Raw genomic sequence first — 23,747 nt, forward strand, 5'->3', positions numbered from 1 at the left:
CTGTATCTAGCCTGTATGTACTACGCAACTTCCGCTAACTCGCTACTGACCAAAATGGACGCCTTTGTGTCTGTTTTCCTCGTATTCACACTATAAATACTGTTTTCACTGCGATGGATCCCCTTTGACATGGCGATGTTTGCGCGGTACCGCGAGAAACATAAGTGAAAATCGTGACACGCCACGAATCGAAGTGCATTCCTTGGTGATCGACGAGAAAACCCGTCCAACCAAATAGGCCAGAACTACGGATGACAATTGAGTGAATATCGTTTCACGACGAAAACTTTTTCGAACGGACTCGCACGAACTGAGTTGTTGTTTTTGGCAAATGTGTAAATACCGACGATTTCCACGCGTCGAACAACACTGGGATCTTGGATATTGATACACCTCCCGCCAAAATTCCATTCACTACTCGCATTCTGCAGTATAAATAATCGCTGTTGGATAGCCAGGTAAGGCAATTCACACAAAACTTCCACCGATGTTTGTTTTCATCCATCAAATGACATACGATTGTCGCAGTTACCATCACTGACTATGGCAATTCTATTATTTAGTGGAATTGAGCACACTTGGGAGATTTCCAGCCTGTAGCAACCTGGTTAAGGCCATGTTATCATATGTATGATGTTGGATGGTAGATACTCGACAATTGGAGGTAATAATAACAACTTGATGTGGTGATAGTGAATCAATCATTTTATGTTAGATGAATACTTTCTGTAAAATTGTTCCAACGAGACAAATGATCAGGATCATTGAAGGAAAGATGGTTTGTGTTGGGAAACTATAACACTTCCGTTTGACATTGTTCGTGTAAAGCGATTTCTTCATTTGATCGCTGATCTGAAATGGAAGTTAACGTGGAGTTGTTTCAATGTGTTGTATTTAATCCATTAATGATGCTGATATTTGTGAAAAATATTGCACTGATTTTGGAAATGATTTAATTGATTTGATTACATTTTTGTTATGACATTCTAACATGCATATATATGTATATATGTATGTACAAATATATTGAATTATAATATAGTATTTTATAATTAATATGAATGAAATATTGTTGTAAGTTACGCAGAATAGGAATATAATGTAATTTTTTAAATTTAAAGCAGAACTTTCTTAAATTCTGTTTTATTTAGCTTCCAGAAAATCATTTGTAATTAGTCTAACCTTTATAGAGAGATTCTTATTTTCTGTTAATATTCAATGTTTTTAAGTGTATAATAAAGTATTAATATCCTATTTTCCACTTAAATTGATTTTTTATTAATTTTATATAATATAGATCTGAAAAATAAATTTATCTGAAATTAATATTTTTTCATAAAAGTATGTCATTAATTTGACATTATATAAGTGTAAATTAATTTTACCTTATTGTTTATCAAAATAATATATCTATTTGTATATTTCATACTGTATATTTAAAAAATTGAAATAATAATAAAAGTATTTAGATTTATTCATTGCTTTGAAATATTATTTTTTATATAGATTTAATTTATATACATAAAATATGTCGAATCAATAATTTAAATGCCATTATATTTATTACATGTCTGTTTCAGGACAAAAAATTATTGCTAACAATGGACCGTTTGTTGGAGGATCCACGTGCTTCATCAAAATTTGGTTGATAATCGCTACTGCATCATGGGAACTTAAAAGAGACTTTGTTAAGTTCCCAATATATGCCTTAGTGCTAGTGTTCTTTAATAAGCGTTAGGTACAATTCTCCTTGACAGTGAAAGATCTTTTATGTCGGGATGCCTTGAAAATGCGAGTGTAAAGATTTTAACAATGATTTCTTTAAGCATTCGTGGAAACAGTGCATTTAGATATGTTCTGTTGATTTATATTTATCATATACTGTGAATAAGACATTTTCTAATATGTCAGTGCTGTGTTTGTTACGTTGGATAATTCTATGAACCTCAAGGTACATATAAGGAGACTGGACCTAATTTCAATAATATTTTTTGTCCAGGCTGTAATGCCAGAACAAGTCAAATTCAAGATGAACGGGGTTATACCGAGTGTGCCAATCACAACTCTCGCTGGTATTGCGAGTCTTACTGACTTGTTACCTGAAATGCCCCTTCCAACACCGCTGCCTCAGACTTTAACTAACAAGTCCCTTTTATTTCATCCAAGAGTGGCAGAGGAAGCACAAATATTGCTAAGTGTTCGTAATGAAAACTTAGTACCGCAATTAATATTATCTTTATCTCAAACCTCATCCGATCATATTGAACTGAAAGATAATTATGCAAATGCAGAACAGCCTTTGGAAACTGAGCAAAATACGCCGGAGTTACTTAAGGCAATTTTACAAATAAATCCGCATGTGTTTAAGGGGCCTCAATACAATTCACCACGAAACTGGGCCCAAGGCACACCTATGATGCATACCAATCAAACATCCGCTAATTACGAACGATTTTCACCATCCTACTCGAGTTCTTCAGGGTCGAGACAAACGCCTCAAGGTAGTCCAGCTCATCCTGCTGCTGCTAGAACAGTGCTACCCCCGCCTACCGGCATAAACCCTATACCCAACATGACTCCGCAACCAAATATGTATTCTCCAGCACATATGAGTTCTCCTGGGACGCCGTTAACAACTCTCGGTAATGTAACACCTCAACACCACAATATGGCTGGTATGACACCTCAACATAATATGCATATGGCATCTCCTATGCGTGCTAATATACCTTTGCAACAACATCAACCTATTAATATCCAGCAAAATATGTACGATCCTATAATGAATCAACAAGTACATCATCCATTAGGAAATCATCAACCAATGGACATTGATAGTACAGTGCAAGAAAATCAGCAGTTTTTACTCGATCCAGTCACAGGTCTTCCTGACATTGATATACCCATAGAAAATATCGAAGCGAAACAGCAGAGCATGGATAACGTGACGCAACATCTGTTATCTACAACGGAAACCACGTCTTATCCAAGCATGGATACCACCGACATGGTAAATACATTAAACACCACAACGCCAGTAATACAACACCAGCAGAACAACAATTCGGAAAAAGGGATGAAAATACCCGTTTCTTTGCCGGAGAAACTAAAAGAGCCGATTGTCATGTTGGACAGACTATCCTTAGCAGATCAAGCTTTGATGCAGAAGAGTCTAACCGCGTTTGCCGAGAAGTCGCCAAGTCGGGCCGCGAAGATGGGCATTTCTAATCGTGAAGATGTAAAATCTGAGTCTGATAGCGAGGAAGAAATCGGTAAAAATAATAAATATTTTAAAGCACGCGCGAAAGAGCGTCAGGTTCAAAGGGAAAAAGAGAAAGCTGAGAGGAAGAAGAGCGAAGATAAAACGCGCAGACGAAAAAGGATAATAGATGACGATGACGAAGACGAGAAGAAAGAATCTTTTACACCCACGAAACCAAAAATCCGCAAAGTAGAAAAGAAACTCGTTCCTGTATTGGCGAAACTTAGCGTGGAGGAGCTGATGGAAACTAATACGTATCAACGTTTCAATACAACCATAGAAACGATATTTGAAAACACAGAAGACGTAGCAACCAATGCCGAATTGGATGATGATGGTGATGTGCCTCCAGAATTATTAATTCCTAAATACCAATTACACGATTTGTGCACAGAAGCAGCTAAATTGAAAGCATTAGGAGCAATGGAGTCAATTCCAGCAGATAGATTGGTTAGACTGTTAAACATTTTAGAGAAAAACATTCGGGATGGAGCCAAGGTGTCTCCATTGGCAGATCCGGACGACGATGTTGATGAAAGTCGATTATGGACACAGCTGGCCATGGAGAGAGTACAACGTGCCGTGGATGCGTCTTTAATTGCATTACACATCATGACTTCTAACAACATGCCAAAAATGGTCTATCTGGAAGATGTGATCGACAGAATAGTCCTTTTCATGAAGTTTCAGTTGCAGAATACTATTTATCCTTCATTCGATCCGGTTTATAAAATAGATACAAAAAACAAGACTGACAATTATAATTCTAGTGGTCGTAAGAAAAGAGGCCATATGAAAGAAGTCCGTGAGAAGAGTATCCTTCAAGTATACAACAAAATGCACGAATTGGTTGGTCTTCTCGCTGAACTATTAAACATTCAGGTTCTAACAGATACTAGTGTCCTTCATGCCTCTACATTAGGTGTCGCGCCATTTTTTGTTGAATCTGTTAGTGATCTTCAATTGAGCGCTTTAAAATTGGTCACGATAATATTTACTAAGTACGAGAAGCATAGGAGATTGTTGTTAGATGATATTTTGGCGTCTATAGCTCGACTTCCTAGCAGCAAAAGGAGTCTAAGAACTTACAGGTTAAATTCTGAAGATCACATACAGATGTTGACAGCGTTGGTCTTACAGTTGATTCAATGCGTTGTTGTATTACCCGAAAATGTAGTCCCACAAAATAAGAAGTCACAAGACGATGAAGAGAAGAAGGAAGAGAAAAAAACAAATCACGTAGATGCAGATGTCCTGATCATAAACAAGTACGAAACCGCCACCAGAATAGCGGGGAATTTTTTAACGGTATTTCTGAACAAATGCGGCAGCAAAGGTGAGGAAATTGATTACAGGCCACTGTTCGAGAATTTTGTGCAAGATTTGTTGGCCACAGTCAACAAACCCGAATGGCCAGCGGCTGAGTTGCTTCTGAGTTTACTTGGAAACTTGTTGGTAGGTCATTTTTCTAATAAAAGTTCAGATATGGCGCTCAGGGTGGCCTCCATCGATTACCTCGGCGTTGTCGCAGCCAGATTAAGGAAGGACGCGGTAAGTTCTCAATGCAAGCTATCTACTATTGACCAGATCATAAAGGATATCAAGATTGAACAACAAAAGGATTCTGATTATGATCAGGTGAAAGATAAAGAGATTGTAGGTTTGAGCGAGGACGAAGAACGGACTGGTTTTTTACAGAAAGTGCTCCTAGACTACTTGGCTGTAAACGGAACCAAGGACTCTGCCTTAGGTTACGCCCGCCATTTCTATCTAGCGCAATGGTATAGAGATTGTGCGTTAGAAAAATCCAGGGTTGGTCAGGTAAAAAATAGTCCCAGTAAGAAAATGCATAAGAAGAGAGTGAAAAAGAAACACAAGCACCACACGAGTGATCAGGAATCAAAATCAGAATTAGATGAACCTGATGCCGACGAAAATGACAATAACGAACAAAAGTACTCAGAAACATACCGAATCATAGAAGAGAAAAAGAAGTACATTATAAGTAGAATAAGGCCGTACAGCACTGGCACAAAACCGGATATTCTTCAGACCTATATCGATTATAATTCAGCAGAACTGATATCACAGTATCTCGCTTCGAAAAGGCCGTTTTCGCAGAGTTTCGATCGATACCTGAAACAGATCCTACACGTGCTCACAGAGTCATCTATAGCGATCAGGACAAAGGCGATGAAGTGCCTGACGATGATCGTTGAAGCGGATCCAAGCGTTTTGGCGCGAGTGGACATGCAGCTGGGCGTAAAGCATTCGTTTCTAGACCATGCGACGTCGGTGCGCGAGGCAGCCGTCGATCTGGTAGGAAAATTTGTACTAAGTAGGCCCGAATTAATAGATAAATACTACGACATGCTATCAGCTAGAATTCTTGATACTGGCGTTAGCGTTCGTAAGCGTGTAATCAAGATTCTCAAGGACATCTGCATGGAGTGTCCTGATTTCCCCAAGATCCCGGAGATCTGCGTGAAGATGATCAGACGAGTGAATGACGAGGAAGGTATTAGAAAATTGGTAATGGAGGTGTTTCAAAATATGTGGTTCACACCAGTCAGAGAACGTCCCACGTTAGATTCCGAGTCATTGCTAAGGAAGGTTATGAATATCACGGATGTTGTGGCAGCTAGTAAAGATATGGGTTTGGAGTGGTTTGAACAGCTGCTGGTTAGCTTGTTCAAGCCCAAGGAAGACAAAGACGATAGTACAAAGATGAAAACCGAGCCCACAAAGGCATTATTGACGGCGTGCAAACAGATTGTTGATTGCTTGATTGAAAACGTTCTTCGATTAGAAGAGACGAATCTGGAGGAGTCTGAAAAGTCTGAGAAAAAAGGATCCTCTCAAAGATTGGTCGCTTGCTTGACAACCTTGTATCTGTTTGCTAAGATACGGCCGCATTTGCTAGTCAATCACGCGATCACGTTACAGCCTTATTTGAGCTTGAAGTGTCAAACGCAGGGCGATTATCAGATCATCAGTAGCGTAGCTCACACATTGGAGTTAGTCGTGCCACTGATGGAACATCCTAGCGAGACTTTTTTAGCACAGTTGGAAGAGGATTCGGTGAAGCTGATTTTGCAACACGATAGATCTGTTGTGGCTAGCTGTCTTTCTTGTTTAGGTTCAATAGTGAACAATGTAACCAGAAATTTTAAATTAATACGAGACTGTTTTAAGAAATATTACGGACATCTGACTGAGTACAAATCCTTTTACGAGAAAGACCCTACAAATCCTATGCTTTTAAAGTATCGGCCTTTTGTCAGGAGAGCATTATTCACTGTTGGTTTGTTGCTCAGACATTTCAATTTTACCGACCCTGAAGTGATCGAAGGATTAGCGGAAAATATAAAGGATCAGGTATTTGAAACATTAAATTACTTTGTGCATCTGGACAATGACGATATTCGACACTTTACTCTGTCCGCCATTGGTTCTTTATGTATCCGTCATTACGAATTTATGTTGCTTCCTGAGTTAAAGGAACTGTACCATCATCTGCTTACATCGGAAAATGCGTTGGTTCATATGAGGATTCAGGTACTGAATAATGTTGAGGTTTATCTGCAGGAGGAAGACAAAAGGATGATTAAACAAGACATGGAATGGGCGAAGATGTCCAAACAGGAGAACTTAAAAGAAATGGGGGACGTATCATCAGGGATGGCTAGCACAGTGATCCAGTTATACGTGAAAGAGATCCTAGAATCTTTTTTGCACGTGAATATCAGTGTCAGACACGCAGCACTTAAAGTAATCCAGCTGATTCTGGCTCAAGGTCTAGTTCATCCAGTCCAAATAGTTCCCTACTTGATCTGCATGAGCACAGACTGCGAAAAGGCAGTGAGTCACAGCGCAGACAAGCAACTTCAAGACATCGAGAAGAAATATCCGGGCTTTATTCATATGAAATCGCAATTAGGCATCAAGCTGAGCTACCGGCTGCAGAAGATCCTGCAGAACGACATCACGGTAAGAGGAATGCGAGTAAAAGATGGCGAGTTCCCTGGTGCACTAAACGGTTTTCTGTACACCATCCTGAGGAACACGAAGCAACAGAGGAGAGCCATTGTTTTGTCCTTCCTGAAGCAGTTCGATGAGTCTGCAAAGACAAGCTTATCGCAGATGCTCTACTTAGCTGACAATCTCGCTTATTTTACATATCAAGTACAAGACGAGCCTCTGTTCATCATCCATCACATTGATATCATCATCTCAATGTCTGGTACAAATCTGGTGCAGTCATTTAAAGAGGCGCTGTTACCAAAAGAAGGCAGCAGTCAATCTCAACTGCATCATCATCAACACCAGCAACATCAGGCCCATGCATCTTGTGGACCAGATGGACAGCCGCGACCAGACCAGTTGTTATCAGCGTTAGAAGATGAAGAGGATGACGAAGAGGACGAAGAGGCCTTGCTGGCGAGGTTACCAGAAGACACGACGCTGCTGAGGGATTACATTACCGCCAGCCAAGGCTTCTTGTTGCTGCTCACTCTAAGGCAGCACTTGAAAGACTTGTACGGCTTCTCTGACCAAAAAATCGGCCAATACTCGCCGACAGAGGCAGCGAAGGTGTACGAGAAGGCGGTAAGCCGTAAGAGCAATCTGCTGTTCAAACCAAAGGCCACTCTGCAGAGACTGAAGGAGGGAGTGAGTAGCGCTGAGCTTGACTCCGATGGCAGGAGGAAGCTAGTGAAAGAGTACTTGGACTTCAAACAGTTAATGCTGAAGTTCGACTTGGAAGAACCAGAAGAAGATACAAACGAGGTAATCTAATTCGTCCATCGAGCATCCGATCAATTCGGTGAACTTGATGATCGCCAGTGGACTCATTCCGATCTCCACGCCGGTCCACGCGTCGCATAAACATCGTATCAGCGTTACACATAGCGGCGTTATATGTGTCTAAGCTAACGATGTATGAAAACCACCAGGAGGGCACGATGGAACACCGCAGACATCGGGCGCACAAAACCGAGAAGGTGAAGAAACACAAAAAGAAGAAAAGGAGAAGAGTCTCCGATAGCAGCGAGAGTGACGAAGACTACAGTGATCCTGACCTTTTAGTGTGAGTGCGGTGGTGTGTTCCCGCGTCCAACGTGTACATATTACATACTGCGTACGAGAACCTCTAAAATAAGTGGCTGATGTGCGTACTGGTGTGTGTGCGGCGTTTTTTCTTGGTGCGTTTTCCTGTCGATCGTGAATGTAGGCGTTCCGTTTTTTCTTCTATTTGCGTTTTTTTTTTTTTTTTTTTTTTTTTTTTTTTTTTTTCTTTTGTATGAATTCGAATACAGGAAAAGAAAGAAAGAGAGAAAAAGGGAGAGGAAAAAATATATAAGATATATATATATATATATATTTATATATATATAAATATATATGACACTGATGTTATAGGAAATACCAGTGCCGGACGCTCTGAAATCGCGACGTAGCCCCATTGATCACGGAAATGGACTAAAACTTTTAGCAAGACTAATCACAAAATAATAAGTATACAAAATGTGGATTAGAAAGGATACTAATGTGTACAGAGGACGATGGTGCTCTGCGGTAATGCGTGCGATCTTTCTCTGCGACATAGTTTGATTGAACGAGATTGAGAGAGTTCAAACGAAAGAGAGGTTTTAAGGATCGATCATCTCGAGACGATCTATTAGAATTATCTGTTGGCTAGGGCATGTGGTGAATGCACGTATTAAGATTTTCTCGGTTCGTGTTAAACCGTTCGAAATATTTCGATGACGTGACTAGAGGGAGAAACTTGGTTCAGCCACGAGTCGATTCTCATATTTCAAATGGAAAAATTCCTTGTAAAACTTTCTTTCGTTTTCCTTTCTTTTTTGTCGTTCTTTTCTTTCCACTGGCATCAAAACTTTAATTGCAATTACAAAATAAGAATTTTTATTTACAATTCTCGAAACTTAACTTAAAATTAAGAAAAATAAATTTTGTTTATAGTTAATACAACAATTTATGAAATTTCTCTATGAATATTAACATAAGAAAATTGTATAATTTGTTTATGTGCGTAATCGTAATTTAAAGAATAGATTTTGATAGAATCGACTAAAACGATGTTGTTGATACAACACGAACCAAGTATCTAATTTAATAAAGAGGTGAAGCCCGAGTTGTAACGTTTTCTTGGAATACATCACGCATTATTCGACTAAACGTTGTTATTGTAAATAATATTAAATAATAACACCAAGATCGATACGAGATTTTAGTTTTCTTTTCACGAAGATAGATAGATAGAGTGGCCAGTACTCGGGATGATTTGAATTTTTTTTGAGGAAGGAATTTGTCAAGATGTTGAAAAAATTGGTATCGTAAATTTTTGTTTCAAAATCTCGAAAAAGAAGAAAGAGACAACAGAGAGAAAAAGATACGAATCAAAAGAAAACTCGGGAAAACAGGGATGATGAGAGAAAGCCAACAACAATGGGAAACAAAAAAATCATAAGAGAAAGAAAGATCCGCATAGAAAAATGGATTTATTTAGGCTTACTCCACAGCGATGTATTATAGAGAAGCGTTTAGTTAAAAAAGATTAAAAGAAGAAAAAAGAAACAAAATGAAAGAAAACAAACACATTGCCTATACATTATGAGAGAGAGGGAGAGCGAAGCGAGAGAGAGTGTGTGGTTTGTAATATCTGTACATACAAATTTCAAGTAAAGTATCTTATTTTCTTACAAACTATATAGTGATGACATTACGAAAGAATACTTAAAATTTTGTTGTAATATTAAGTATTTATTCAGAATTCATGTTGTCCCAATATAGTTTGCTTTATGCACACAACTCGTCTTTTGGTGTAATTGAATAAACAAAAAAAAAAAACTATCGTTTTTATACAAGCTTAGAAGTAAACAAAATAAAAGCAGAAAACAAAAAATGTGCAGAATGAAAAGTAAAAGGAAAGAGGATACAAGGATGACGAAGAATTAAAAGGAAAAGGACGGATTTAGTAACTTTCGACGGGGAAATGAACGAAATTATTCATAGGGATGGGGGTGGAATGAGATGAAAGAACAAAGAGATAAAAAGCCGGGAAGAAAGAACATTGGAGACTCGTAAAAACGCGCGATCGAGGGAGGAACTTAAGATCCTCGACGGGTCACGCAGCTCTTCGACGATTCGTTTTCTTCGTGAATCGCAGCATATGCGATTTTGACTATCCAGGAACGAGAGTAACGGCGTTAGTCTAAGGCGTGTAAGCGTAAGGCGATTCTCATCGATTGTCCCTAATTCTAGAAAATGGACCGCGCAACTGTGATCTTTAGCGATATTGAAGCGCGGACAGGTGTGTCGCGGTATAATTCGTCTTTTTTATACGTTTATAGGAATTCCATCAGACATCATTAACATAAAAACATTATTGAAACAGAGCAGTTCAAGGTATCTCGTTGTCCTGGATGGTCGAATATTACATTCAATACATTCACATACATATATGCATATTCCAGGTCTATGGTCTGGTTAGCGATTAAATTATTAATCACACGACACCCGATCGAATCTTCATCGAAAGCGAACCAACATGCGATATCATCATCCATATTCTTTAGATCGCTAGCTTGAAACGTTTATGTCCTTACGAGACAAGTACACGAAGGAAACGAGCCGATCGATCGATGAGTAGCTGCATGAGCCACGAGCCTTGGTTAACGATCGAAAGATCGCGACAGACATGGATGGAAAGAGAGAAAGATTAGAGATTTTTACTTTCTACTGCGAGAACGTTACCATTTTACGATCATTGTCAATCATTGTTGCATTTACAAGTTGGTCGTTCATTTATACAGGGAGAAAATAAAAACAACAGGGGGAAAAAGAAATATAAGAAAACGGGATATTGCTAGCTGTTCAACGGATAAAACGTTAGTCCGCGGAACGTTGGCGAACGATCGCGAGCAGAATGATCTACTAGGTGACATACGCTTCTTTCGTTTTAATCTCGATTTAAAGTAGCACTTTATTGGGGCCCAGATGTACCTTCATCTATATCTCATCAATAAATCTGGCAGTAAAAGGAGTATGGAATTCATTCGATTAGTTATTAAGAGTCTCAACTATACTCGCAAGGAATGTACGCGAATCCTGTTTGTCAAAAATTCATTTCTTTTCTTCGTTTAATGTTTAACAAAATTTCGTTCGTTTTATGAAACCTTACATTTATGTATTAAATTAATTTCCTTAATCATAGAAATGAGAGACGTTAAAAATTCGCGTGCATTTCTTGCTTTTAGATTAGTCGAACGTTCTCGAAAACCGTCGCGATTCCTTAGAAACCCAAAATTGAAAGATTTGTTCAAAATGGGAATCTATACACTTGGACGAATCGCTCCCATCGATCGCGTTCCCTTTCATCTTCGCCCGTGCCTTTCAACGGCGCGCGATTCTTCGCCGAAAGACGATCGATCCCGTGTCCGATTCTTTGCCGTCCTGGAACCGTGTGCAATGTTAGAAATTAGAAAAAAAAAAGAAAATCATAACTAAGCTAACCGAGCGTCGAAGTCTTGAAAAAATAATAGCTCGAGGACGTCGTGATTCGACGCTGTTCTTGGCGTCCCTGAACGAAGAAAGGGATACGCACAGTTTTCGATCGTCAGGACGAGAGTCGTGCGTTCGTTGAAATTAGCGTCGCGAACTTTTCGATCATGCTTGTTCTATCGATCGATACGAAAGAAAAGGAGGAAGAGAGAGAGAGAAAAAAGCGATATGGAAGGAGAGAAGAGGAAAAAAAGCAATTGAACACACACACCTGTTGCATCTATAGTTTGTGCAAGTGAAAAAGGATATATAGAGTTGGAACAGAGAGAGAGAGAATAAACGAGGCGCTGCGCGTGAGGATATCGATGACAAATATTGTTAGACGGGAGTTTCAAAACGACTAAACTAATCGTAGGGAGGAAGATCTTTGACCTGTACAAATGTTCAAGTGTGTACATATTTATTATAAAAAAGAAAAAAAAAACAAAAAAGACGATGTTAGGTTACGAGGAAGAAAATGGCGAACAATGGGAAAGAAAAACGTCAATCGTCCTACAATGCTTGTTGCTATGAAGGATAATAAGGGAACGTGAGGATGAATACAGTGTGCGTATGTGTGTTTGTGTAGGCGAATACAACGGAGAAATATGATCGTATGAATGCGCAAGGTGGAAAGTTGAAAGCGTTCAATTAAACGTTTTATTGTTCGTTGTAACAAACTTCTAGAGAAACGGTATACAATTATTGAAAAGAAACGAATTGTAAGCGGTTATATTTCTTTGTGCATATATACACATATATAGGCTGACATATATATGTGTATATATACGCGGCTCGAGGAGAAAGAAAATCGGAGGAATTATCAATATTGCTATAGCGTGACGTTTAATTCGTAACAGAGCGAAGATGTGAATGATAGGTGGCGTGACTGTGAATTATAATGATCATAATGATAATGGTACCTCATAATGATCTGCGAGAAAGGGGTAGCTGAGGATGTGAACAAAGGAAAGAAGAAAAAAATACATGAACAAACAGAAGGATAAAATATGAATTATGAACGGTCGACGAATTTGATTGATCTATCGTACTCAGCACAGTACGAGGCACATTTGTATTATAACATTATACATATATATATAGTATATATATTGTATCACCTATGTTTTTGTATTTGGTCATCTAACGAAAGACGAAGAGGAAAGAAGAAAAAAATCTACAAAAAAGAATATCGAATTAACGAACAGAAGGTTAATAGAAAGTATATTATATATTTGAGTAAAATCGTTGAGAATTGGTATTATCCACGACTGACCGGAAGAGGGAAGCAGGAAATCATCTTTTTCGTCCTTATATATTTACTTATATATTTGTTTAAGTTTGTCTCTCTTCGTTCGTTCTCTCCGATCCTTCTACGTATGTTTCTTTCCACGTTCAATATATTCACACAGATACACGTGCGCGCGCGCGCGCGCGATCGCTCAGGTAACGTGAGGTTTGGGTGAGGGGAGAGGGTTAAATTAATTAGTTAATTGATTAATTGATTATTAACAGTTCATTCTGAGCAGTCGAATAAATTAACGGTCCTGGATAAAGCCAACGCTCTTTTACTCATAACTTATTATGTACATCGTCTGAAAAAAAACCGGTACGTTCGTAAAAGAAAAATAAACTTAAGTATATATCAATCGTTCATTTCGTTCATTTCCTCTTGCCCTCCATTATTTCAATTCTCGCGCTCGTCCGATATGACGTTTTTACTTTTCGCAATTTGAAAAATATTCAAAATCAAAAAGAGAATTTCTAAAAAAAGGATATATCCATCGACTCGTAACGTTGCGTCGTGTTGTGCTGAGGTCGCGTTTTCAGAATGTGTCCAACGCGTTGAAATCATTTTTCAGAGCGGATCCATTTGTACAGCCGACACTTACGGCGTCGCTTTTGATCGCGCGAATTTCCTCGAGGCCGATTGCCGAATTCGAAGATTTTAGCGATTGTAAATAAAACAAGAAAAATGACAATTTTTTCGAGTATAGTGATTCGTCGATGGCGGGTCGATCACGAGGGATTGTCCTCGTTACTGCTTATGTTCATGGAGTTGCCGTGTTCGTGGATCATTTCCTATGAAAGACTGTTACTATAGGAGAATATACTTTTAGTATACCGATTCGGAAACGAAGTACAAAACAGATACCGAGATTTCGTTCGGCTCTAATGAAGTGATTCCGGAGTTTGGGAGAAGTTCGAACAGGAAGTAAGTACAATTACTGTAAATACCTTGAAGTATGATTATTACGCAGATTATTATACAGAAATTGCGCTGAAGATTCGCCGGTCTAGAAGTGTGCTCGGTTGGTTAATTTATTAAAAATTATAATATTAAATTAGCGGAGGAGTAATGGGAAACATATCGTATATTCTTTAGCCATAAACATTTGTTTTCTTCCTAAATATGTGTACACATAAGAATCGATCAATTAACCCTTTCAGGATCGAATATTTCTTTAGGAACGCACATTTCTTTCTAATACTTTTGTAAAGAGGGCTTAACGCACTGAAACTGAAGTTTGATTTGTAAAGTAAAATTATAATTGAATGGAAGAAATTTAAACTTCGTCAGAACGCAACATCGATCATGAAAGGGTTAATGAAAATAATTGTACTTTCCTTAAATAAAAGATAGACACCTTTTAAGTTGCGTTCGGGTTATCATAAATTGCATGATTTATTGCTGAACATTGTTTTAAAAGTTATAAAAAAATGATGTAAAGTTTACCAATGACAAAATTGTATATTTATACGTATTTTGAGTCGCGTTAGTTACCAAGTTACACGTAAACAATAAAACTTGTACGAGTATATACAATAAATTAGGCATACGATAACACGATCGTTTATACTAATGTCTTTTACATTTTTTAATCGATATATTTCTTGTTAGATTTTTAGATCCTCCGATTCTTCGTTCCTCCATCGGATACACCTGTAATACCATCCATGTGTAAATAAATAAACAGTTTAATAATTTATCCGGTTACTCACATTTTTGGGACGTCCTTGATATATTGTAATTCGTTAAAACGCATTGTCGAATCTTCCACTCTGCATTTTTCTCTCCAAACTTTTGTAGTATCAAACAATGTTGAATAGCTCCTTGCTTCTGCGAGCTCTATCCTTCTTATATTCACCGATTCGCATTTGTTTGGCTTCTTAGAACGTAGAATTAAATTTTTTCTTTTTTTAGTAAACTGTTTGTCTTGCTCTCTGAAAACATAATTTCTGTATTTTATTCGTTTAACTTAATTTTATTTATACAGATTTATATACTCGATTTCTATTAACTTTTTGTCCTGTTTCTAATGTTCGAATTTGTTATAAATTCTGCATAAATTTTACCTAAATGCTTTAATCAAAGTTACATCGTATGTACATTTTTCTTTAGATCGTTCATCCCTTTCTCTTAAAATATTTTCCAAAGATTTCTTCTTTTTATATTGTTCCAGAGCTTCCTGGATCTTTTCCTTACGCTTCTTCCTCCTATTTTGCTCCATTTTCTCCTTCAATTTTATTTGCATTTTTATCTGTTCTTCGTCCATCAAACGCTTATTTTCTTTTTCCATTTTCCACTTTTTAATCAATTCCTTTTTCTTGCTTTCGGTCGAACTGGCACTGCTGTTGGTACTTCTGGTTTCCGTTGTAGACGATTTTGTTTTTCGTAAAATACATGTTGCTTTCTCTCTGGGGATTTCATTTAGAAAATCTTCATCCTCGTAACAATTCCCGATTTCTTTATCTATTTCGTCGATATGTTTCTTTTTTTCTGATTCCCTCTTTTGACGCCATTCTTTCACTGCTGCCTTCTGTTTTTCTCGTAAATCTGTGTATTGCTTGTACCACGCCTCGTGGTTTACTATAATTTCAGTAGATAGATCTGGACACTTTTTTTGGATCGCTGCAACCAGAGCTGGTATATTTTCACACCTTTTTCGCGTTTTTAAGAAAAATAGATGATCCTCCATGGTCCAATTTTCCGTGTGTCCTGTTACATATTTAGAGAAATTTAGAAAATTTTGTAACGATCTTCCCAGTGTTTAAATGGCTTTCTGGGTGTCTTAAGTGACTCCTGCGACATTCGAATTTTTTTATGTTCCCATTTTCGTTTTAACCAAGAAAAGGACATTTAATGTTTGAAGAAAATCTTTAGCATAATATAGAAACAAGAAGTCAAACGTGTCAATAATAATTCTGTTCCCTTGAATTTAAGGAATTTTGAAATAATAAATATAGAAAACTATGATTTGGCCAAAAATGATTTAAAGAATGTAAAAAGCTTAACTAACTTTCTAATTTGTTTTTTCGTCCAGTCGCGGGGAGACGCGATCGCGTTGAAGCGTGTCAACGGGAGTCGTAAGTTCCCGTTACGATTATACGAATCGACACCACGGGCAGGGCGATCCCCTTATTTCTTTTGGAATAATAGGGGTGTTTGTTGTTGAATACAACTGCAGTCTACAGTTATATAATATATATATTTCCACCAGATTACAACACTTATAGCCATAAAAGATATAACTTAGAAAAAAAAACGAAGTTTTCACCCCGCTGGGGGTAGCCACCCACATGCTATATTTATTTTATTTTATTTTTTTTATTTACCAATGAGATATAACACTTTACCAAATGTCCCTCAGGACAAGTTGTAAAAACCAAAATAAAATAAAAAAAAAACTTATAGCGTAAACAGAAATTATTTGACTTCGTCGTGTCGGAAAGTACAATGATTGACCCGAGGGTTGATAGAACAATAGATTTGACTGCCCGAGAAATGTTAGAACAGTAGATTTGACTGTCCGATGAGTGAAAAAACAGTAGATTTGACTGCCCGAGGGTGTAAGAACAGTAATAAACCCGTCTCGTACTATTTAGGAGGAAAGGTTGTTCACACTTTTCGGTAGAAAAGTGAGGGTAACGATCCGAGATACCCATTGGTTATAGCCAATGTTAAAAAATAAAATACGAGGAGAAAGTCTCCTGCAGATGTGGCTCATGGATGTCCTTGTTCCTGCAAAAAACAGCTATTTCGCTAGACAAACATTCGCTATCCACGTAATTTGTAAGAGTGTGCAATAAACCCAAGGACCGTTCAAAGGACCATCTATAAACTGAAAAATCTTATACGAATAGAAGTTAAGCTAAAAAAATTCGATTTATGGTGGTTCCTTGGGTTTATTGCGAGTCAGTGTAACGAGGGGTGGGCCTTGGCGACCAGACCGAGAGGGACGTCGCACGGACCATCTCGCGCGACGTAACATAATTGTTCAACAAATAATTTCGTTACCTGTTACTGCAACCAGAGCATGAAAATCGTCTATGTCTTTGCATTCTGTATTGTGTTTATTTTCAAGTTTACTTTTACATAATAACGGTAAACGTGTCCAATTTTTCTGTGCTTTTTCATATTTATCTAAATTAAATTCGAATTCATGTACTTCAGTATTTAATGCAGTTCCTTCCTCCATCAGTGTTTGAATAGGACAAGATTTCTCGAAATCCTGCATTTTTTGCGAAAGTTTGATCAATTTTGACTTGAACGCGTTCACATCTAAATGAAAATATGTATAAAGGTTTTATAATTATAAAATTATTACAAAAGATACTGATCTTCTAACTAGATTGTTTACTATAAATATAATAGTAAGATAGTTGCGAAATATTTATATTTGCCTAGTTTTTGTAAATCTTCTGGATTTTTCGCCACATGTTTCACAGAATCCAATTCAGAAGTAATATCTTTTATATTTTTGTACATCGTGTTCACAAAGTTTCGTCTGCCAAATAGTAAATTAATATTAATGCGCAAAATATTAAGAGTCATTAAATTTCTATTACTTTTCCTTTGCTTTTGTACTATGAAAAGTTATCTTTTATTTAAGAATGAGAAAATTCGAATTTTAATTCAAACTTGCTAAAGTAAAATATGATCAAATACCTTTTCAATGACAATTCCTTGTGTTCATTTATAATATCCTGTAACAAATTCGAATCTATTTTCATGTTTTCAATCGCACCAACAAGTCCTTTATCAAAAATATCTTCTTGTTGTTTCAACCTTAATAGTGGTCTGATATATAAATCTCTTTGAGCGGAAGTCACTTTATTCTTCGATGTATCGTACTTCATTTTAACACTATTTCCGCTATTGGCGCTCATTGACGTAATTAATTATCCGTAAATGGACGTTAATTGAACTGAGAACTTGGTTTTAGCAACCCTTTGAGCTTGACATTTAACGTCAAAGTACATGAAGCAAGGTTCGTTCAACTTCCAATGGTCGACTGTAGCATTTTATGGGTTTCCATAGCGATTCCCCATAACGTAACTTCGTATATACTCGATGCACCTGTCGTTCAAACGAAAAAGTAGTCATCAAAGCTACGGTAGCCTTGATAATTACGTTTTCGCGTGGACTTTGTCTCTTAATTAGTGACTGAGATGTTAAGTACATGAATTTTCCCTATAGAGTAGTAAATATCTTTTTACGTAACTTACTAATTATTATTTGTAACAAATTTCTTATATATGAATTCAATATGAATTCAATAATGTGAATTTAAACTGGAATGCACCTTTTAATGGGTTAAAATTATCTTTCATAAGCTATAAAGAAATCTGATATATCTACTTAACCACTGTGGATAAAAAATATCTTTACAAATACCTCGTCCGAGTAACCACTTACCAAAACCAACCTTCTTAATTTTTCATTTTATCTCCATTTCTAGCTATATTTTGCCTATTTGACATTATAAACTACCAAAATCAGTACCAACTAAAATCTACAATTTTCCACGGTCGATAACATTACTCTTTTAATTCTTAGATCTTCTTTACCTACATCTCCCACTCTTCCACCATTTCTCCCCAGAGCCATAAGCTACATCATGGCGCCCCTAACGGAAGAAAGCGACAATATTCCCTTCCAAGCTCCCGAACCTACGACTACATTCACGCTGCAGCGAGGCATTTATACGGGTGGAGAGTAACTAGGCGCTTTAGTCTCTAGTTGGGACGCGACGCGTGAGTGTGGGGTTTGAGTGCACCCCCTGAAGGTGTGAACGGTATCGTGCATTGAAAACAAATCGTCGTGACAGGAAAAAAAATTATATGATACAGAAACGCGCAGAAACGGACGTATCCTCTGGCCTGGTAATTATCGAGCTTTTGTCTCGGTGGCATCGTACCGTATCGAAGTGAGAACTGTCACTCCGCTGATGTCCGGTGAATCGATCGTATAACACAGGACTAGTTCGAGACGATACGTCGCGATCGCCTTGATGATAATTGGCGGTCTCGCGCGCGACTGATCGAGACGATTTCGGGATTAAATCGTTCGTCGATGCGACACTCGCTGTCGCGTGTGCCTGTCAGGGATACGTGAAGAAGGTTTCCTCTTTGTGGACACGACTGATAAGTGAGTGAGAAAATATCAAGTGTTTATTGATTTATTTGGTCAGTATTGCGCTGTAGCTTTTTGTCCCGCGTTTTTTTATGTATCTTGCGATCGTTCCATAGCGCAACGGTCAGTTGCGTCGTTCGATTTAACGGTCGCAGTCGATCGTCAAATTAACAACGGTTTTTTAAAACGCGTCATCTTATAGGTCTAAAAAGATAGATAAAATCGACATTCTTGAATCTCAAATACATACTTAGTTATTCGACGAAATATTGAGATTGTCGTTAGAAAACATTTCAGTTGGATTTCTATTCGTCAAAATTACAAAATGGCGGAGTTATTAAACGTTGTCTACGAAACCATGTGTGACAATCTTGTCAATTGGTAGAAGCGTTAAGAGAGAAAAAATGAACAACTTTTATGTTACATTGTAATATATTCCCAAGAACGTGTGTGGCGTATGATTTTAATCATTTCAAAGGACAAGTGAAAATGTTGACTTTCTATTGACAAATATATTCTAGAAGAAATAATCTTTGAAAGTATCTACAAATTTCACTAATAGAAGCATTGAAGAAAACACGAAGTGTGATATATCGAAGTTTGTTATTAATTAGATAAATCGTGCCGAATATCTGTTGCGTGTTAGGATAGAAAGCATGATTTCAAAAAGATTGCGTTTAAAACTAGTTTAATGTAACAATTTACCTAACCTAGCACGTAGCTCTTGTAAGCATTGTAGTTTCGCCACTTGTATGAATCTCAAAATATTCTCATTCAAACAATATTCTACGCATACGAAGTGCAAAAAAACATGCAACAAAATTCCTTTTGTATCTTTGAAGCTAAGTAAGTGGTATTCCTTAACCTATGAATACTTAACCTTGCTTTTATTTTGTTACGACCATTCTCAATCTAATTATATTTTGTTTTATTATTTGTTTTGATTTTCTTTTAGCTATTTCTTTAAATCATTAGAAACCTCGACTGATTATTAAGAATACAATCAGATCAAAATATAATAATTCCTATCCTATACATTGTATATACATACACAGTTCAATATGACAATATTATGACGAATAATGCGATCATAGCTTATTATACAATGTGAATGCGCGTAATATAATTGCGTATTAGCGTTTGAATAAAGAAATACGGAATAGTATTCGTGTTCGTTGAACGTATATGTGCATAGAGATTATCAAAATTTTGATGGATCGAACAGTGTTGTGGCAGGGACAGGTCAGCGATTTTTCGTATTATCTTGGAAGCCGCGAAAAGAGATTGACGATAAGCTTCTCTTTGATCGTACTTTAAATACACGCAACGTTATAGCTCTTAACGTCTGAACTGTTATTATCAAGCCATTGGGGATTATAATAATTCAGAGCTGGATTATTTAATTTTGGAATTCTTAATTTAATTTCTTTTTATCAGAAATCTTTTTATCAAAATAAAATTATCTTCCGTTAGTACTAATATTAAGAAGCAAAATGATTTATATTAATATAAAATACTCTAAATTTTACTAAACCGATATAAATTATTATATCGATCTATAGTCTAAGGATACTATTTCAGAGTTGATCTAATCGAAAAGGACACGCTACCGCGAAGGTGTCTCGGTCGAACAACGTTTTTATTGATTTAGCGCGGTAAATGTTTGCCTTCGCGGTTACGCGTGATTGATCGTCAAACAACCAATTAGGTGTTGCTTGTTCTAACATCCAGATAATTTTTTCTTAATAACAAAGGCAAACTCTGATTTTAAGTAGCCTCGAATTACATAATTGTCATAATCCGAACTTTTTATTTTTAAATATAAATCATAAAAGTATATGTCAATAACGATTTCATTAAGAACGTGAAATATCAGGGTACATCGTTATTGAAACAAATATTAATCGTGCTTGCTATTTTCTTCGCTGTCTTCCTTCTAAATCATTTTCTTATTAGCTATCGAATTTTTGATTGTCAAATATTTTCCACGAAATGTGTGCCTACTTGCAAGAGAAATATTAAGCGATAGAATGGAAATTCTATAAGTATCCGAACTTTTTATTTTTAAATATAAATCATAAAAGTATAGGTCAATAACGATTTCATTAAGAACGTGAAATATCAGGGTACATCGTTATTAAAACAAATGTTAATCGTGCTTGCTATTTTCTTCGCTGTCTTCCTTCTAAATCATTTTCTTATTAGCTATCGAATTTTTGATTGTCAAATATTTTCCACGAAATGTGTGCCTACTTGCAAGAGAAATATTAAGCGATAGAACGGAAATTCGATAAAATATTCTCGAGTAATCGATGATGTATATTTGAAGATTATAATATCTGCTACACAATTAATACAATTATCTCAGATAACAAACGGGAGTACAAGAAAACAATATTGAGGCAAATAATACGACGATAAATAACGATATATTTCAAGAAGATATCGAACGTATATAACGCCGAATTTAATAGCGATTTATGCTGGAAACATTCTGTATCCTTAGCAAGATCGTTATTGACGTCTATTTTTAAGTCGCTTTACCTTAAAAGTCTTAATAAATTTTCCGAGAGCGCGACGCTGACTCACCTGTCCTTAGCGCGTTTAAAAAAACACGCTTAAAAGGCAAATGAGGCGATTAACGTATCAACGTGCAGCTAGGCGAACAAATAAATCCCGTACGCAATGACACTTCTTTCCAACGAATGTAGCGCTGATCTCTACAGTCTGCATCACATTTAATCACGAATTCTCGTCCTATGGAATCGTCAGGCTTTGTCTGCAACAGTGATACATTATATCGATAATACGATCTAGACTTCGTTCCATTGTAAAGTAAACACAGATCGTGGAAGATGGTTTATTTATTTATATCGAGATTTATATCGATGTTTTACTTTAATTCTAATTTATGTTGCTTTTTTTTACGGATCTCGTAGATATTTTAGGTTTTATATAAATGTTGTAGAATATTGTAGATATCGTAGGTGAGAAGTTCACTGGTTGTGTTTGTATTCTTTCGAGATTTCTTTTTAGGATTTATACAAAGATCTCTTTCTTTTAGATTTTTATGTTTTTGAAATTTTCTTCGATTTCTTTGAACAAAGTTTAACGGCTAGATACTTACAGGGTGATGTAGCATTTTCGAACTTCTCCTGTAATTTTTGCTTCTTTAACGTTCGTTGTATTTCACGACTCTTCTTTTCTTGGATTTATTTCGCGTTCTTAGTATTCCTTACGAAGCTACCTATACTTTCTTATAATTATTTTAGGATCTGTTACAATCTGTTTTATATTAAGTTGTCCGAAAAGTTTCTTTCGTTTTATAAGGAAATAATAGACGCACAATGTTTTTTGTTTTATATTAGTTTATTGAATTATTGTCGAAAATGACAACGTGAGTTCGTGCTCACCATTCATTGCGCTAGTTACAATAAATAGTAACTAGAAGATTGTTCTAGATACAATCGATAGGTTTAAGATGTTCTTTTGCTTTTATCTCTAGTCCATTTAAGAATGTGCAATAAAGGTTTTTCGGCTCAGAACGGTGTGATAGATTTATCCAAAGAATAAAATAATAGCTATTGCGATCCTACCTCTGAATAAAGAAATAACTACAATTAAGCACGAACATAATAATAGAAATGGAACGAAATGGATCATACCTAACTCAATAAAATAATATAAAACAAATTGTTGTTTATCTATTATCACCTTATGAAACCAAAGAAACTTTCCGGACAACCTAATATATTTCCTCGTGGTTTTCCAACCCGCTGCTCTACGTTTAAAATTACTTTAACGAAACTCAAATTGAGATTCGAAATTTCTTGTCTATGTACATATAATATGTTTATATACATATCAATGAGTAACAAGTTGGCTGTTCATCCGTAGATTAAATATTGAAAAGAAGTCACCCGAAAGAAACAAAGCGCGAACTTCAAAAATCTATACCGAGATACATCTATCGTAGATCTTAAAGCAGAAGGGGTTGATTCTTCCATGTCTCTTCCATCCCCATCTCTCTCCAACGCGTCCACCCTCGTCACCGTTTAAACCGATTATCCGACAATGGATGCGACGACTAGTTTTATTGAATTCTCAACTCGAGGTTAAGTTCTCGATGCTGTTCGATGTCGTGGAAATCGAGATGAAGAAGGGAGGACAAAGGTTCTCGGTGAGATCTCGCGCTGTAGCTCGATGGAAACGCGAAACAAACAGCCGAGATAGTCGGATGATAGTCCGAGGCGCTCGGATACGCTCGCCAGATGCACTTTTGCGATAATCGAGGACCGGCGCATCTTTCGAAAGCTGCTTGCTTACCCTCCGTGAAATTCGCCTCTAAACGGTGCATGATGAATCACTGATGCGCTATAGCGTGCGGTAATTTGCTCGGTGTTTGATGATGGGGGAACCCGATGTATGGTATTCTTGGATGATTATGGACAGGGAATAGGCAGAATCAAAGGTTTTCTTTTCAGCATGGAAAAATCTAAAGGG

At 36.8% G+C, this 23,747-nt stretch overlaps 3 protein-coding genes across 4 annotated transcripts in view; 2 read left to right on the forward strand and 1 right to left on the reverse strand.

Annotated features, from left to right (window-relative positions):
* LOC132913872 (nipped-B-like protein B) lies at nucleotides 1–13,476 on the forward strand. The gene is given in 5 exon segments (XM_060972483.1): nucleotides 1–458; nucleotides 564–664; nucleotides 1,581–8,052; nucleotides 8,054–8,143; nucleotides 8,145–13,476. Coding segments are annotated over 3 exon segments (6,414 nt in total). The 5' UTR covers nucleotides 1–458; nucleotides 564–664; nucleotides 1,581–1,939; the 3' UTR covers nucleotides 8,356–13,476.
* A 1,048-nt stretch (nucleotides 13,477–14,524) lies between these two features.
* LOC132913912 (coiled-coil domain-containing protein 112-like) lies at nucleotides 14,525–18,027 on the reverse strand. Its single transcript, XM_060972574.1, has 5 exons — nucleotides 17,778–18,027; nucleotides 17,513–17,616; nucleotides 17,127–17,390; nucleotides 15,185–15,827; nucleotides 14,525–15,052 (listed from the first exon to the last, which is right to left on the reverse strand). The coding sequence occupies exons 1-5, from the start codon at nucleotides 17,996–17,998 to the stop codon at nucleotides 14,827–14,829; spliced, it is 1,458 nt and encodes a 485-aa protein (XP_060828557.1). The 5' UTR covers nucleotides 17,999–18,027; the 3' UTR covers nucleotides 14,525–14,826.
* Nucleotides 18,028–18,829: 802 nt separating this feature from the next.
* Nucleotides 18,830–23,747, forward strand: part of LOC132913881 (GAS2-like protein pickled eggs) — a 90,490-nt gene continuing 85,572 nt past the window's right edge. For both annotated transcript variants that reach the window (XM_060972505.1, XM_060972506.1), the window contains exon 1: nucleotides 18,830–19,259. The gene's annotated coding sequence lies outside the window, so the exon portion shown is untranslated. The remainder of the gene's footprint in view (nucleotides 19,260–23,747) is intronic.

Source organism: Bombus pascuorum, chromosome 14 (genome assembly GCF_905332965.1).
Source record: "Bombus pascuorum chromosome 14, iyBomPasc1.1, whole genome shotgun sequence".
In the NCBI taxonomy this organism is placed as follows: domain Eukaryota; kingdom Metazoa; phylum Arthropoda; class Insecta; order Hymenoptera; family Apidae; genus Bombus; species Bombus pascuorum.

Coding starts and splice junctions, on each gene's coding strand:
- LOC132913912 (XM_060972574.1), bottom strand. CDS start 17,998: ATGAGCGCCAATAGCGGAAATAGTGTTAAAATGAAGTACGATACATCG. Junction 17,617..17,777: donor AAGGAATTGTCATTGAAAAG/GTATTTGATCAT, acceptor ACTATTTGGCAG/ACGAAACTTTGTGAACACGA. Junction 17,391..17,512: donor AGAAGATTTACAAAAACTAG/GCAAATATAAAT, acceptor ATTTTCATTTAG/ATGTGAACGCGTTCAAGTCA.